The sequence below is a fragment of the Danio rerio genome, chromosome 17, assembly GCF_052040795.2.
Source record: "Danio rerio strain M-AB ecotype USA chromosome 17, GRCz13ab, whole genome shotgun sequence".
Lineage (NCBI taxonomy): Eukaryota > Metazoa > Chordata > Actinopteri > Cypriniformes > Danionidae > Danio > Danio rerio.
Genome location: NC_141037.1, coordinates 43,997,501 through 44,013,431, shown reverse-complemented (window position 1 = coordinate 44,013,431; position 15,931 = coordinate 43,997,501). Strand labels below are relative to the sequence as shown.

General features: G+C 36.9%; 1 protein-coding gene across 4 annotated transcripts in view; it reads right to left on the bottom strand.

Moving 5' to 3' along the window:
• Nucleotides 1-8,746: 8,746 nt before the first annotated feature.
• The window catches only part of slc4a1ap (solute carrier family 4 member 1 adaptor protein), a 24,177-nt gene continuing 16,992 nt past the window's right edge, over nucleotides 8,747-15,931 (bottom strand). For 2 of the 4 annotated variants that reach the window (XM_087290973.1, XM_087290974.1), the window contains exons 13-14: nucleotides 14,441-14,510; nucleotides 8,747-13,350 (exon numbers count right to left, since the gene is read on the bottom strand). In XM_087290973.1, the coding sequence (XP_087147099.1) occupies nucleotides 13,301-13,350; nucleotides 14,441-14,510 (120 nt within the window). In that variant the 3' untranslated portion in view covers nucleotides 8,747-13,300. The remainder of the gene's footprint in view (nucleotides 13,351-14,440; nucleotides 14,511-15,931) is intronic. The other 2 variants (XR_015513716.1, XR_015513717.1) reach the window with 1 other exon arrangement.

The following is a 15,931-nucleotide window of genomic DNA, read 5'->3' as shown; positions in this document are numbered from 1 at the left end:
GTTTGTTTTTTTTAATGTTAAAAGAAGACTGTTTTTTTTTTTTTTTGGAAATTGCCTCATTTTACAAGTCTCCTAAAGTTAAACAGTTGAGTTTTGCCATTTTTTATTTTATTCAGCTGATATCAGGTATGTCGGAAGCATTTTTAGCTTAGCTTAGCATAAATCATTGAACTGGATTAGATCATTAGCATCTTGTTAAAAAAACAAATTCCAAAAAGAGCTTAGTTTTGATGAAGAGTAATCTTAAAGAAGAAAATCTTCCAATTTAAAGCTTGACTCTACTGTAGTTGCATTGTGTACTGTGACTGACAAAAAATAGGGAAGATATGGATAGGAACTATACTTTAATACCAGCGTATTAATCAATAAACTTGCCATAGCATAATTGCAACAGGCGCAATGTTACGACGCACTGTTAACCTAGTTACCTAGCTTGGGACTATTTTCAGGCGCTATAAAATGTTATCGTACCTGCTTCACCATTGTACAGCAGCAAAGTTCTTTGATTTTTGACAGCGAAATGCAAAAAAATAGTTCCTAGCCATGTTGACTATGAAAATAGAAACTTTTCTGACAGTCTTCGTACACGATGTAACTACAGAAAATGTAAGATTTAATTAGGAAAATTATAAAACTCTAAAAGTGCTCCCATCAGATTGAGAGAATGGCTGAATGGATTAAAATAATATACAATTGTAAGACTTGTAAAATGAGCCTATTTCCAAAAATAAAAAATAAAAATGAGCTGTTGCTTTAGACAGGAGTGAGCAGACATAGGTAACAGTCCAGTGATAAGTATAATCCTCCTAACTGGGCCATATGGTTATTGTTGAGACTCAGTTTGAGGGTGAAATGCAAGAGCACATTTAGGTAAGGCATTAGGATGTTTAGACAGCAAAACATGATAGGAGACAATCAGTTTGATTCCTGAACAGGCCTTAATAAATAAAGCCATTTGTTATATTGCTTAGAGTAAAGAGTAAAGCAGAGAAGTAACAATCAGACACAACGAAACGCAGGCTAGATTTTCATGCTAGAAGTCATTGTTCGACTTCTGATGTTACGTAAGTCTGACCATAATTTGTCAGTAATCACAGAATGGACTGTTTGGCTGCGTCCGAAACAGCCTACTACTCAGTATGTACTGCATTTGAATTTAAAAGTATTACTCAGCCGTTAGAAAAGTACATTCTATACAGGATGCATTTTAAGGAGTGAAAAGTATTAGTGGAATTTGGACGTACTACACCTGCCATTTAGTCATGGTCACGTGACCTACCTGCATCAGTTGCGTCGTTTCATTCCCATTCATGAATTCTCTTGCGGAGCATCATGGGATAGCGCAGCGTGCATGGGATGCGCACTACAAAATTTAGCCAAAAGTAGTAAGTCATCCGGGTACTTCTCGAATTCTATGAACTCAGATGTACTACTCGGCTCGCATACTGATATTAGCGTACTGTATACTATGGAAGTATGCGGTTTCGGACACAGCCTCTGTTTTGTCTTCAAAAGCTATCAGTTCATAAGTGAAAAATGAGGTTAAACAAATCAACACATTACTAGATTTTCTTAAAGGAACACATTAATTTATTTGGGAAATACTCTCCTACAGTTTTAACAACAGTTGAGTTTTGCCGCTTTTAAATCCTTTCAGCCAATTGTTCCACGTCTTGACTCTTTGGTCTTTGATTTTTGAGCAAGATGCTAATGGTCTAATCCAGGGGTGTCAAACTCAATTCCTGGAGGGCCGAAGCCCTGCACAGTTTAGTTCCAACCCTGCTCCAACACACTTACCTGTAGGTTTCAAACAAGCCTGAAGGACTCAATAAGTTTGATCAGGTGTGTTTAATTAGGGTTGGAACTAAACTGTGCAGAGCTGCAGCCCTTTTGGAACGGAGTTTGACACCTGTGATCTAATCCAATTCAGGGATCTAAGCCAGGGGTGTCCAAACTCGGTCCTGGAGGGCCGGTGTCCTGCAAATTTTAGCTCCAACCCCAATTAAACACACCTGAACCAGCTAATCAAGCTCTTTCTAGATGTACTAGAAACCTCCAGGCAGGTGTGTTAAATGAAGCTGGAACTAAACTGTGCAGGACAGTGGCCCTCCAGGATCGAGTTTGGACACCCCTGATCTAAGCTAAACCAAACATGGTTAAACTCGACTGTTTAAATACAGGGGACTTGTAAACGAAGCTTATTTTGCCCAAAAAAGTTATGTTCCTTTAATGCCATATATAAAATACACGCCTTATGTAGCATACTCAGAAATTTGTACATAAAATACAATGAATGTTATCGTCAATATTATGTAATGTTTTGACACTGAACACACACCAGGGATGTGACTAAAGCCTTTACACATTGTTCAGAATGGAATACTAGTTTACTGCTTAATACAAAGTAAACACTGCATACATTGTGTAAACTAGGGGTGCTCAAACCTGTTCCTGGAGATCTACCTTTCTTCAGGGCTGTTTCTCAATATGCGTTCTTGCGTCCTTGTGTAATGTCGACATCCACTGCCAAAGTTCTTTTCCAAAACTCAAGAATGGAGGACGCGTGAAAGTTCCCGGATGTGTTCTTGATATCGAGGATGCATCGATGCAGAAGTCATTGTGGGCGAATAAAGGAGATGGGAAGTGCAGCATTTTATGTATCTTTATAAAAGAATAAAAACATTGAGGGTGTTAATTTGCTGAATTTCATATTAAATGAGTTTTATTTGTATTGTGCTTTGTATATTTGTATGGTCTTTATGCATAGGATATATCAGGGGTGTCAAACTCAATTCCTGGAGGGCCGAAGCCCTGCACAGTTTAGTTCCAACCCTGCTCCAACACACTTACCTGTAGGTTTAAAACAAGCCTGAAGGGTTCAATTACTTTGATCAGGTGTGTTTAATTAAGGTTGGAACTAAACTGTGCAGAGCTGCGGCCCTTTTGGAACTGAGTTTGACACCTATGGGATATATAGTAAAAAAGGGGAAAAAACAATATTTGTATGAATGCTGTAATGTTAACATAATTTTCGGTTAAAAACGCGTGAGGGTCATCAGAAAAGAACGCAGCGTTTGATTTTTCACAGGGCGCGTTGTCTGTTCTCAAAATCTCCCGAGTTCGTTCTTCTGAGGTAACTTGGCAAGACCAGTCTCCACAAGATTGCAAGTCCAATCTTAGCGTTCTTGGAATTAAGAAAAAGCCTAGATTTCAGCTCCAACCCTGATCAAGCACACCTGAACTAATTCATTAGGTCCTGAACAGTACTTCATAATTACAGACATATATGTTTGATCATGGTTGGAGTGGAAGCGCAGGAAGGTAGATCTCCAGGAACAAGGTTGGTCACCCCTGGCACACACTCAGGGCTTAATTTGTGCCGGAACACTCCGAATCCGGTACCTCTTTTTACCAATCCCCCTCCTCAACCGCCCTCCTCCCCCATCCGCTGTTCACTTTCGTCCGCAACAACCCTCCGCTCTTCACTTTTGTCCTTTGTTCGCGACTCCCCTCCACCATCCAACGCCCCCTCCCCCTTATCCACTTTCGTGCACGACACCTCTCCAACCTCGGGTAACATGCCGGATCCGTTACCCCAATCTTTTCCAGGACCTCGCAATTCACAAATGAAGCACTGCATACACTGTTTAAAAAAATACATTACATTTGTAATAAATGTTGTGAACTGTTTTCTATAGTTCCTCTTATGTACTCATTTAAATAATAAAGTACATTTTACGCTCACACTTTAAACACTTTATACCCAATTTAAAGCTACGTCATTTGAAATGTTAATAGCTTGAGGGTGTAAATAACTGAAGAATTTAAGACATAAATATTAGTGTGAAAACTTAATGTGTATATAAATGTAATATCACATTAATATTTTTTTTATTACAATTCTAATTGACTGATTAAAAAAAAGTTTATTATTTTTTAATCCTTTTTAAAGACGTTGAAATATTGACTTAACCTCAGGAGAGACAACTGAATGGAATTAGAATGATATAACCTCTCTACATCAGTAATATATTCCTATATAATTGATTCTTATGATTACAAAGATGTGCAGCATGGTTTTGTGGGTAGTGCTGTCGCCTCACAGAATGAAGGTTGCTGGTTCGAGTCACGGCTGGGTCAGTTGGCATTTCTGTGTGAAGTTTGCATGTTCTCCCCGTGTTGGCATGCATTTCCTCCGGGTGCTTTGGTTTCCCCCTACAAGTCCAAAGAAATGCACTAAAGGTGAATTGCGTAAGACAAATTGTCCGTAATGTATGTGTGTGAATGGAAGTGTATGGGTGTTTCCCAGTGATGGGTTGCGGCTAGAAGTGCATTCGCTAAGTAAAACATATGCTGGATAAGTTGGTGGTTCATTTCGCTGAAGGAAATAACCTGAAAAGAAAATGAATTAAAGATTAAAAAGATATTATTAACTTCATAAATTTAAAAATATTATGACAAAATAATTGTATTTGATTTTTGCCAGTCATGCAGTCCTATTTATAAGAAACTAAAACAAAAATCTACAAAAAACACTTAAAAATGCAAGATTTTGTATGACTTATGTTAACCAACATAAAGAACAGTCCATGTGTTGATAAATTATTGAATAATGAATAATATTCTACAAGTTAATATTTTATATTAAGGCAGTTTGCCATCTTCAAGTTGGAGGAAAGTTTTTACAGAGGGTGAAAAAGTTTAAGTATCTTGGGGTTTTGTTTACGAGTGAGGGAAGGATGGAACATGAGATTGACAGGCAGATCGGTGCAGCAGTAATGCGGTCAATGTTGTTGATGCACACTGTTGTGGAAAAGACAGAGCCAAAAGGCAAAGCTCAAAGATTTACTGGTCAGTCTGCGTTCCTACTCTCAACTATAGTCATGACATTTGAGTCATGACCGAAAGGACAAGATCTCGGATATAATTCCGCAAAATGAGTTTTCTTTATAGGGTGGCCGAGTGCACCCTTATAAATAGAGTCAGGAGTTCTGTCACCTGGGAGGAGCTTGGAGTAGAGCCACTGCTCCTCCACATCGAGAGAAGTCAGCTGAGGTGTCTGTGGCATCTGTTTCAGATGCCTTCCTAGGAAGGTGTTCCAGGCATGACACACTGGGAGGAGGCTTCTCCAAGTTGGAGGAAAGTCTTTACCCCAGGTGAAGGAGTTAACTTGGGGTTTTGTTCACGAGTGAGTGAAGGATGGAACATAAGATTGACAGGTGGATCGGTGCAGCAGTAATGCTGTCGATGTATCGTTCCGTTGTGTTAAAGAAAGAGCTGAGCCGAAAGGCAAAGCTCTCGATTTACCAGTCAGTCTATGTTCCTGTTCTTACGTATGGTCATGAGCTTTGGGTCATAACCGATAGGACAAGTCCTCTGATATAATCGGCCAACATAAGTTCCCTGTGCAGGGTGACAGGGCACACCCTTATAAATGGAGTGAGGAGCTCTGTCACTCAGAAGGAGCTCGGAGTCGCTGCTCCTCCACATCGAGAGAAGTCAGCTGAGGTGGCTCTGGCATCTATTTCAGATGCCTCCTGGACGCCTCCCAAGAGAGGTGTTCCAGGCATGCCCCACTGGGTGGAGACCTCGGGATAAATCCAGGACTATATCTGGAGGGACTATATCTCTCGGCAGGCCTGGGAACGCCTTGGGATCCCCTCAGAGGAGCTGAAGGAAGTGTCTGGGGAAAGGGAAGTCCTGGGGTTCTCTCCTGAGACTGCTGCCCCAAAAAAGTGGTTAAAAATAAATGAATGAATAATGTTTTACATTGGAAAAAATGGTAAATCCTCCCTTAAGCTACATCCGAAAACACTGTTCACATAATTTATTCCCAATGTGATGTAGTCGTTTTCATTTTTTAAAACATCATAAAATTATAAGAAGTAATTTTGCATAAATTATTTTCTGAAAGTCACTTTTCTGAAAACTTCACATTTTCAAAAACAGCTTAACATTTTTCATAGGTCTTTTTTTTTTTTTTGCCAAAGGAATTTTTAAATACATAACACGATTGTATTCGTTCATTCATTCATTTTCTTTTCGGCTTGGTCCCTATATTAATCCGGGGTCGCCACAGTGGAATGAACCGCCAACTTATCTAGCACATAACACTATTTATTAAAATTATATATATTATTATTTAAAATGATATTATTTAAATACTATAGTTATCTGTTTTTGCAAATCAAATCTATTTGTGTATATTATACTCGAGCAAGAAAACACATGTACAAGCATAGTATAGCATTCTGAACACAAACTAATGCGATATCCTTCTGCTGTGTGTAAAAAAAAGAAGTACATCAGTCAAAACATGATCATAATATTGACAACTGGAATCCTATCAATGCAGTATATTTTAGAACCAACGATTGAGGATTTAATTTTGGGTGTAATTTTCTTCGCAGTATACTTATATACAATACATTATGAAAACTGCAGTTTCTGATCTGCGAATGAGTAAATAAGCTAGAGCAACCATATGGTGAACAATAAGGACAAATGTTAATAGTTGTTGCATTGGTTTCACCTAGGTGTTTTGTGTATCTCTCTCTAACAAATACAACATATATATATTTTTAAACATAGCTATGGGACAAACAGTACTTGCTTTCAACGTGAAAAGTTGTCCTTTACTGTCTCAGTGCCTCAAATGAGGGAAATAAATGTTTTTTTTTTTCTTAGTTTGTGTCTTGTTACTTTACTGTTTTTCAATTTATTGTTTTGATTTTTCATATTGCAAAAAACTGTTTGAAGCTCTTAGAAGAAAATGAGCTCCCTTTGACCATTTGTTTAACCGTGGCGACGCAGTGGCGCAGTAGGTAGTGCTGTCGCCTCACAGCAAGAAGGTCGCTGGTTCGAGCCTCAGCTGGGTCAGTTGGCGTTTCTGTGTGGAGTTTGCATGGTCTCCCTTTGTTTGCGTGGATTTCCTCCGGGTGCTCTGGTTTGCCCCAGTCCGAAGACATGCAGTATAAGTAACTTGGGTAGGCTAAACTGTGTGTAGTGTAGGTGCGCGAATGAGTGTGTATGGATGTTTCCCAGAGATGGGTTAAAGGTGGAAGCGCATCCGCTGTGTAAAACATGTTGACGGTTGATTAATAAAAGGGCTAAGCCGAAAAGAAAATTAATGAATGATGTTTAACCATTTTTTTATCTATTCAGCAGATCTCTGGATCTAGTCCAGGGGTGGGCAAAATCGGTCCTGGAGGGCCGGTGTCCTGCGCAGTTTAGCTCCAACTCTAATCAAACACACCTGCTTATAGATTTCTAGTGATCTTGAAGACACTGATTAGTTTGTTCAGGTGTGTTTGACTAGTGTTGGAACAAAACTCTGCAGGGACACCGGCCCTCGAGGATCAAGTTTGCCCATCCATGGTCTAGTCTGACCATTTTTAGCTTAGCATAAATGACGGAATAACATTAGACTATTAGCACATCAAAAATCTGCAGTACGCCTATACTCGCATTCACATACATGCATAAATTACACGTACAGGTACCCTCAAACAAACACACATATGTATATCTATGTGTACCGGCCACTTTGTTAGATACACTTTACTAGTACCGGGTTGGACCTTTTTTTGCCTTCAGAACTGCCTTAATTCTTCGTGGCAAAGATTCAACAAGGTACTGGAGATATTCTTCAGATTATGGTCCATATTGACATGATAGCATCACGCAGTTGCTGCAGATTGGTCAGTTGCACATCCATGATGTGAATCTCCCGTTCCAGCACATCCCAAAGGTGCTCTATTGGAATGAGTTACAGTGACTGGGGAGGCCATTTAAGTACAGTGAACTCATTGTCATGTTCAAGAAACCAGTCTGAGATGATTCACACTCTATGACATGGCATGTTATTCTGCTGGAAGTAGCCATTAGAAGATGGGCACACTGTGGTCATAAAGGGACGCTCATGGTCAGCAACAATACTTAGAAACTGGCATGGTGTAAAATACAAATAAGCAACACACATTTCTAAGGCGATTTTCATGGTCTGAAAATATAGACTGCAGACACGGTAGGTTCACTGAAAATATTTATTCATTAGATTAACTACATTTTTTTTAAAGGCAAATGGTTGCAAACAATTTGTATGGGCCGAATTTAAACAAACTTAATGTAGTAATTGTTAGCTGTCGCCTTACAGCAAGAAGGTCGCTGGTTTGAGCCTCGGCTGGGTCAGTTGGCGTTTCTGTGTGGAGTTTGCATTTTCTCCCTGCGTTTGTGTGGGTTTCCCCCACAGTCCGAAGACATGCGGTACAGGTGAATTGGGTAGGCTAAATTGTCCGTAGTGTTTGCGTGTGAATGAGTGTGTGTGGATGTTTCCCAGAGATGGGTTGTGCCTGGAAGGGCATCCGCTGTGTAAAAACGTGCTGGATAAGTTAGCGGTTCATTCCGCTGTGGCAACCCCTGATGAATAAAGGGACTAAGCCGAAAAGAAAATGAATTGTTAAACTTAATTTGTTTAAATTCAGCCCATATAAATTGTTTGCAACCAGTTGCCTTTAGAAATTGTAGTAAATCCAATGAACCACGTTTTCCTGTTATATTAAGTTTTAACAATAAAATATAAACTTTAACACGGTATTTGGTCTATATATTTATTTTATTTTTTTTAAATAAATTAAATCATCACAGAATGAAAGCCAAATATAAAGTGCTTATGCAAAGAGAAACGTGTGTGTGTGTGTGTGTGTGTGTGTGTGTATGTTTTTGTATGTCATATCACAAAGCAGGCTTTACATAGTTAAGGCTTTAATGATCCAAAAACACTCAAGCAACCACAAATTAGAGACAGAAGCAAAATGTCTATTTAAGTAGACATACACACAAAATACAAAAAGTCTCCAAGCAAATGGAGAATTCAATAGAACTAAAAGTGATGGACAAACTGAGAGAGACCAGTGAATAAGTAGGCCTAAAAAAATCCAAGCCAGCTCACACTCTCACACATCACCAACAGTCACTCTTCATTAATATGAAGAAACAGCGAATACACACAAATGATGTGCACAGAGCTCACTTTCACTGCCTTTTATGCAAACACACACACACAGACGGACTGATTCATTAACAGCTTGCTCCCAATCCTAGAATGCCAAGGAAGTGTCCAGATGGCTGGTAAAGCCACCTCTCTCTGAGGAGGCATCGTTAGTAGTCAACAGAACTGCATCCAAAAGCGAGCTCTTGCCATACAGTGTGTGTGTCCACTCAGCCAATCAGAGCAGGGAGTGTGTGCAGGGATGACCAAACAGCCAACGGAGTGGTCAATGAGTTTGCTTTATGGGATAGTTCACCCAAAAATGAAAATTTCCTGTTAACTTACTCCCCCAATAGGTCATCCATATGTAGATCCGTATAATGCTTTCAATGGTGGTAGATTAAAAATAAAGACATACAAACAACTCCAAATCAATAGCCATGGCTTCTGATGACACATTGACGCCTTCTAAAGTAAAACGATCACTCTGTGTAAAAAATTAAACAGTATTTACATTATTATGAATCTTAATCCACAGCCTGGTCAAACTGTTCACAGCATGTCTAAATGTAGTCCTGACGTTTTGATGACAAATACATGAGGATTAGTGACAAAATCTCCGATATGAATTGATTATGTACAGCAGGCTTTAAATTTTGAGAAATGCCCTGTGAAAATAACATGACCTGACACGTTACAGGGTCTGAAAGGTTTAAAGCAACAGGAATACAACTGGACTACATTCGCATAATCGCGCCAAGATCTGTTCGACCAAGCTGTGGATTGAAGCTAATCTTGTAAATAATGTCCACAGACTGATTGTTTGGCTTCAGAGGACCTCTGTGTCATCAGGAGCCATGGCTATTGATTTGGACTTGTTTGTACGTGTTTATTTTTAATCTCAAAAGACTGTCCCCATTGACTGCCATTAAAAGATTCACAACAGATTGATAGAAAAATAGTCTTTAATGATCTACTGAAGAAAGAAAGGGCACCTAGATCTCAAATGACCTGTAGATGAGTACATTCATTTTTGTGTGAACTGTCCCTTTAAGATTATTTAAAATGATCCCAGAACGGAAATTTGTGGCTAGAGATTTTTGTCACCAACGACAGTGATCAAACAACTGACATGATATTGTCATTAAGAAAATATAACGTCAAAATGAAATATATTGTATCTGAAAGAACAGCAAAAAAATAAAAATAAATCCAAAATACAGTTTGAGAAATCTTCTAGACCAGTGGAGCATTTTTGTTTTGCTAGCATATAGGACAGTATGCGGAAGTAAATGTTGATATAAACAACAATGAAAATAGACCTTTTTGCAAACCTTAAAGTGATAGTTCACCAAAAAAAAAAAGAAATTTATTTCTTTAACTACTCCCCCTCACGTTGTTCAAAACACAGTTTAAGAAACTTTAGGTGTAAACGAGAGCTCCCTCATCCTCCATTTTCAGAGAAGTACTGAAAAAACTCCTCAGAAACAGGTCATTATGCCTTCAGTGGATCAATCGGAATAATATCAAGCTAAAAAACACAAATAATATTGACAGTTTCTTCTCCTCAGTGTCAGTATAGGGCGCACACTCACATATCATGCTTACCACAAATACGCCCATGCTTTGTTTCAAACAGAGAAGGTTTTGCTTGAAAGTGGCACTTTAGAATGCGCACAATATACTGACACTGAGAAAAAGAAAATGTTGAATAAAGTTATTATTTTTGTTATATGTGTGTGATAAGTCAATAGTTACAGACATTCAGCTTTCTTCAAAAATATCGTCTTTAGAGTTCAGCAGAAGAAACAAACTCAAAGATTTGGAATCACTTTAGGGAGAGTAAATAGTGAGTGAATTTTCATTTTTGTGTGAACTTTTCATTTAAGCTTATTAAAATGATCCAAGAACAGAAAATTGTGACATGAGATTTTTGTCACCAATGACAGTGATCAAACAACTGACATGATATTGTCATTAAGAAAATATAAAGTCAAAATAAAATATATTGTATCTGAAAGAGCAGAAAAACAACAAATAAAATCAAAAAAATCAGATTCAGAGAAATTAGTTCTTCTACACCAATGGAACATTTTTAATTTGCTAGCATATAGAACAGTATGCGGAAGTGCTGATCTAAAAATAGACCTTTTTGCAAATCTTAAATTGTTAGTTCACCCAAAAGTGAAATGATGTCATTAATTACTCCCACCTCATGTTGCTCAAAACACAATTAAAGATATTTTAGGTGTAAACCGAGTGCTCCCTCATCCTCAGTGTCAGTATAGGGTGCACGCTCACATATTATGCTTATCACAGATATGCCTGTGCTTTGTTTCAAACAGAGAAAGTTGCGCTCAGAATCGGGACTGCAAAACAACAAATAAATCCAAAATACAGTTTGAAAAATTAGTACTTCTCAACCAGTGGAAAGTTTTTGATTTGCAAGCTTATAGGACAGTATGCGGAAGTAAATGCTGATCTGAAAACAGACATTTTTGCAAACCTTTAAGCATAAATTCACCCAAAAATGAAATGTCATTAATTACTCCTACTCAAGTTGATCAGAACACAATTAAAAATATTTTAGGTGTAAACCGAGAGCTTCCTCATCCTACATTTTCAGAGAGGTACTAAAAAGAGTCCTCAAAATAGATCTATACGCCTTCCGTAGTTCAATCGGAATAATATCAAGCTACAAAATTCAAAAATATTTTTTTGATTAAAGTTTCTCAGTGTCAGTATAGGGCGCACACTCACATATCATGCTTACCACAGATACGCCTGTGCTTTGTTTCAAACAGAGAGAGTTGCGCTCGGAACTGGAGCTTTTCAATGCGCACAATATACTCACACTAAGAATAAGAAAATGTTGAATAATTTGTTATTTTTGTTATATGTGTGCGATAAGTCAATGGTTACAGATTTTCAGCTTTCTTCAAAACATCATCTTTAGAGTTCAGCAGAAGAAAGAAACTCAAAGATTTGGAATCACTTTAGGGAGAGTAAATAGTGAGTGAATTTTTATTTTTGGGTGAACTATTCCTTTAATATCATCACAATCAACAAGGGGGAAGAAAAGTATATGTTTACCTGATGGAGGAACCCAAACACAGTAGTCTGGGTCATCCTCTGGGTACTTGGACATGGTCACGGGCGAGAAACAAGACTTTTGAATGTGCACAAAAAACTGACACTGAAAATAAGAAAACTTTTTTAGAAAGTAGTTATTTTTGTTTTACGTGTGCGATAACGTTTTCTCATAATCTGATAATATTCCAATTGAAGCACTGAATGCAAACTGTAAAAAGCAATTACTTAATAAAGTTTATTTTACTTAAAAAATAATTAAGTATTTCTGTTGTAACACTTAGAAGTGTTACATTTACTTGTTTTTAAAAGTACATAGCTCATTTTCTCAATAATTTGAAGGCAATGTGTTTACTCACTTTTTCAACTAATCACTTTTTATAGTATAAAACTGCCTTGAATTTATTAGGTAAAAGAGCTATGTGCCTAAATCTAAACAAACAAGTTCAGTGAACTTAACCGGTTTAAGAATTACTTAAATGTTTAAAGTAAAATCAACTTGTCACTTTTAAAGAGAAGGATTTACTGTTTATTACAGTGTATGATCTGTTTTGAGGATGGTTCTTTTCTGAACTTTCAGCAAATAGGGGACCTTGCAGTCTATGGAAGATGAGGGAGCTCTCGGATTTCACCTAAATAACTTCATTTGTGTACTGAAGATGAATGAAGGTCTCAAAGATTTGAAAAGACATGGGGATTACCAATTAATAACATAATTTTCATTATTTTTGTGGTGAACTAACCCTTTAAGCAATGTCCACTCCAAAACTCTCCCAAAAACATCCTAGACATTTGGCTAACAGGCCAGTTGTGGAAAATGAATGCATTCGAATGAAAATCGCATGATGTGAAAATCAGTTTCCATGTCCAAATAACATCTGAGCTCATCTGTGCTGCTTGTGTTCCTCGATGTTCCTTGTATGGAGTGAAAACGCAGATGCAGAGAGAAAATGATGTTCACTTTTCGAAGTCTAGAACATGTGCCTCAAACTCGATTTCTGGAGGGCTGCAGCTCTGCACAGTTTTGGTCAAACCCTAATCAAACACAGCTGATCCAACTAATCAAGGTGCTCAAGACTTTAAAGCAGGTGTGCGTTGAAGAAAGTTGAAGCTAGACTATGCAGAGCTGTGGCACTCCAGGAATTGAGTTTAAGACCACTGGACTAGAATGAATGTTGAGTTGACTCCATTTTAGTGAAGATGGCCTCCCCTTTTCGGTTTTCAGTATCCATACTTATCATTCAGATGTGTCCGACCATCACCAGTCTGACCTATTCAAAGCAGGGTAAAATAAAGTCCAAATGTCTGGTTAAAGCCAACATGAAATGACATCTGCAATATAAATAATTTCCATAATTACACAATGTACATTTATTAATACGATAAATGGAAATGACCTTAATGTATAGATATTGTAGAATCGCATTAAAAACATAACAGAGCAATGAACCTGACAGACAAGCTATACAAAAATTGGTCTCAATGATACTGTACACACAGTAAAAAGTATTTCATAGCAGATTATAGACAATAAAATACACTTTAGGCCAATGGTGAATCTTTGTCTATCGGTTACATCATCAATTGCCAGATTTCTAACAGACTATAATACTGAGAACAGTTTGTTTTCTTTATGTTAGCTTAACATTATTCCAACATAATCAACATACTAACAAAATGGAGGATCTCTTTTTCTCTCACTTTTTTATTTATAGAAATTAAGAAACTCTAAACTTGTAATAACCTCCAGCCATTAAAGCAAATCCCTTTGTGCAGTCTTTAATGTGTTTTCTCATAATGAAAGTACCTAAATCCTTACAAACTTCAAGATTGTTTTGAAGTGTCTTATAAACAAAGCTATTAATCTCTGTTTGTTAAATTTAGTATTCAGTTACAGTCTATAAATTGAGTTTAAAATGGTGCAGTGCTTAAAATTTTAGATTTTTTATGTACTTTTCTAACTGCACAAATTGACTAAGCCACTTAGAGATTTGTATATCAGCACAAGTACTATTTAAAGGGATAGTTCACCCAAAAATGAAATTTGTCATAATTTACTCACCCTTTGCTTGTTTCAAACCTTTAGGAGATTTTTAGTTTTTTTTTACTGCCGAACACTAAAGAAGGTATTTTAAATAATGTTAGAAAACTGTAACCATTGACTTCAATAGTATCTGTTTTTCAGTGGAAGTCAATGGTTTTCAGCTTTCTTCAAAATATCTTCTTTAGTGTTTAACAGAAGAAAAAAACTCTTCAAGATTTGGAACCACTTGGGGAAGATTTAATGTAGGTACATTTTCATTTTTAGGTGAACTACTAATTTAATATCATCAACAAGGGGGAAGAAAAGTATATGTTTACCTGATGGAGGAACCCAAACACAGTAGTCTGGGTCGTCCTCTGGGTACTGCTTGGACATGGTCACAGGAGGCTAGAGGAAAGGGTATACATATGAATATAGCTGGATGGACACAACAAAACCCCATACTAAAACCGTAAGTTTTAAAAACATATATAAAGTTATATATGCAAGGCATATACAGGAATCAGAGAGTGAAATTCAATGCTTTTTAAGACCTCTTTTAAGACTCTTTGAATACATTTCAAAACCTCATCATCACTTCAGGTTTTAACCAAAGCTGACATTTAACTTGTAGTACACTTACTAAATACTAAACGCAAGAAACAAACCCTAAACTAAAACTGTATTTATATAATGAATAAAAATAACGGCGGCTTTACAGCAGCAGGGATAACAGCGTTTGCCTGATTACTGCTGTAAACAAAGCAGCATGATGTCAAATCTAGCAGGATTTATTTATTTTTTTGATCTCATAAACTACACAGCATCCTGATATTCAAAGATTAAATTCAAGAACACTTTAACATAATGATGCTGAATTTAATACCTTGTAATTTGGCATTTAAGACTTTTAAATACTTTTTAAGGGCCTTAAATTTATTTATTTAATAATTTATTAAATAATTAATTATTTATTGCCACATCAGCAACTTATGGCTATTTCATGGCAAAATGGATATACATACAAATATTAGATGATAAAAACAAATTTATATTACAAAGTATATTACAAAGTACTCTCCTTATAAAAATTGTCTATTGGTAATCAAACTTCCACATTCCAACAAAATCTGTTTGATGGTGAGAGCAGCTTGGCAGTTATTACATTTAGGTGGTGCTTCGTTATCCAGTAAATACAAATTTGTCAACCTAGAATGTCCAATTCAACATCTAGTATAGACAGTTTGATGATCCTAGACTCAAAATTGTCATTTGTAAAGTGTCTTTCATTTATTTTTTGGTTAATTTCATATAATTTATTATTTATGCAGTTGTCCTATTCCCTTTGCCATGTTTTGTTTATATACAAATTAATTTTAGGTTACAAGTCCTCAGGAGGTCTTACACGGTCTTACTAGGTATACTTGAGACATCCAGGCAGGTGTGTTGAGGCAAGATGGAGCTATTCCGGCCCTCCAGGACCAGGATTGGTGACCCCTGATCTAGAGGCTTAAATATCTCTAAATTAATTAATAGATTTTTAATACTTTTTAAACCCTGTGGATACTCTATTATGGTACATATGAAGGAAGAGTTCACCCAAAAATGAAAATTATGTAATCATTTTACTTGCCCTTAACTACATATCATATTGTGATTTTTTTTGTTCTGTTAAACATAAACAAGGATATACTAAAGATGCTGTAACCACTGACTTCCATGGTAATTGATTTTCCTACTATGGAAGTCAATGGTTACAGGTTTCCAACATTCTTCAAAGTATCTTCTATTTTGTTCAACAAAAAGAAAAAAAAGAAAAACTCAAAATG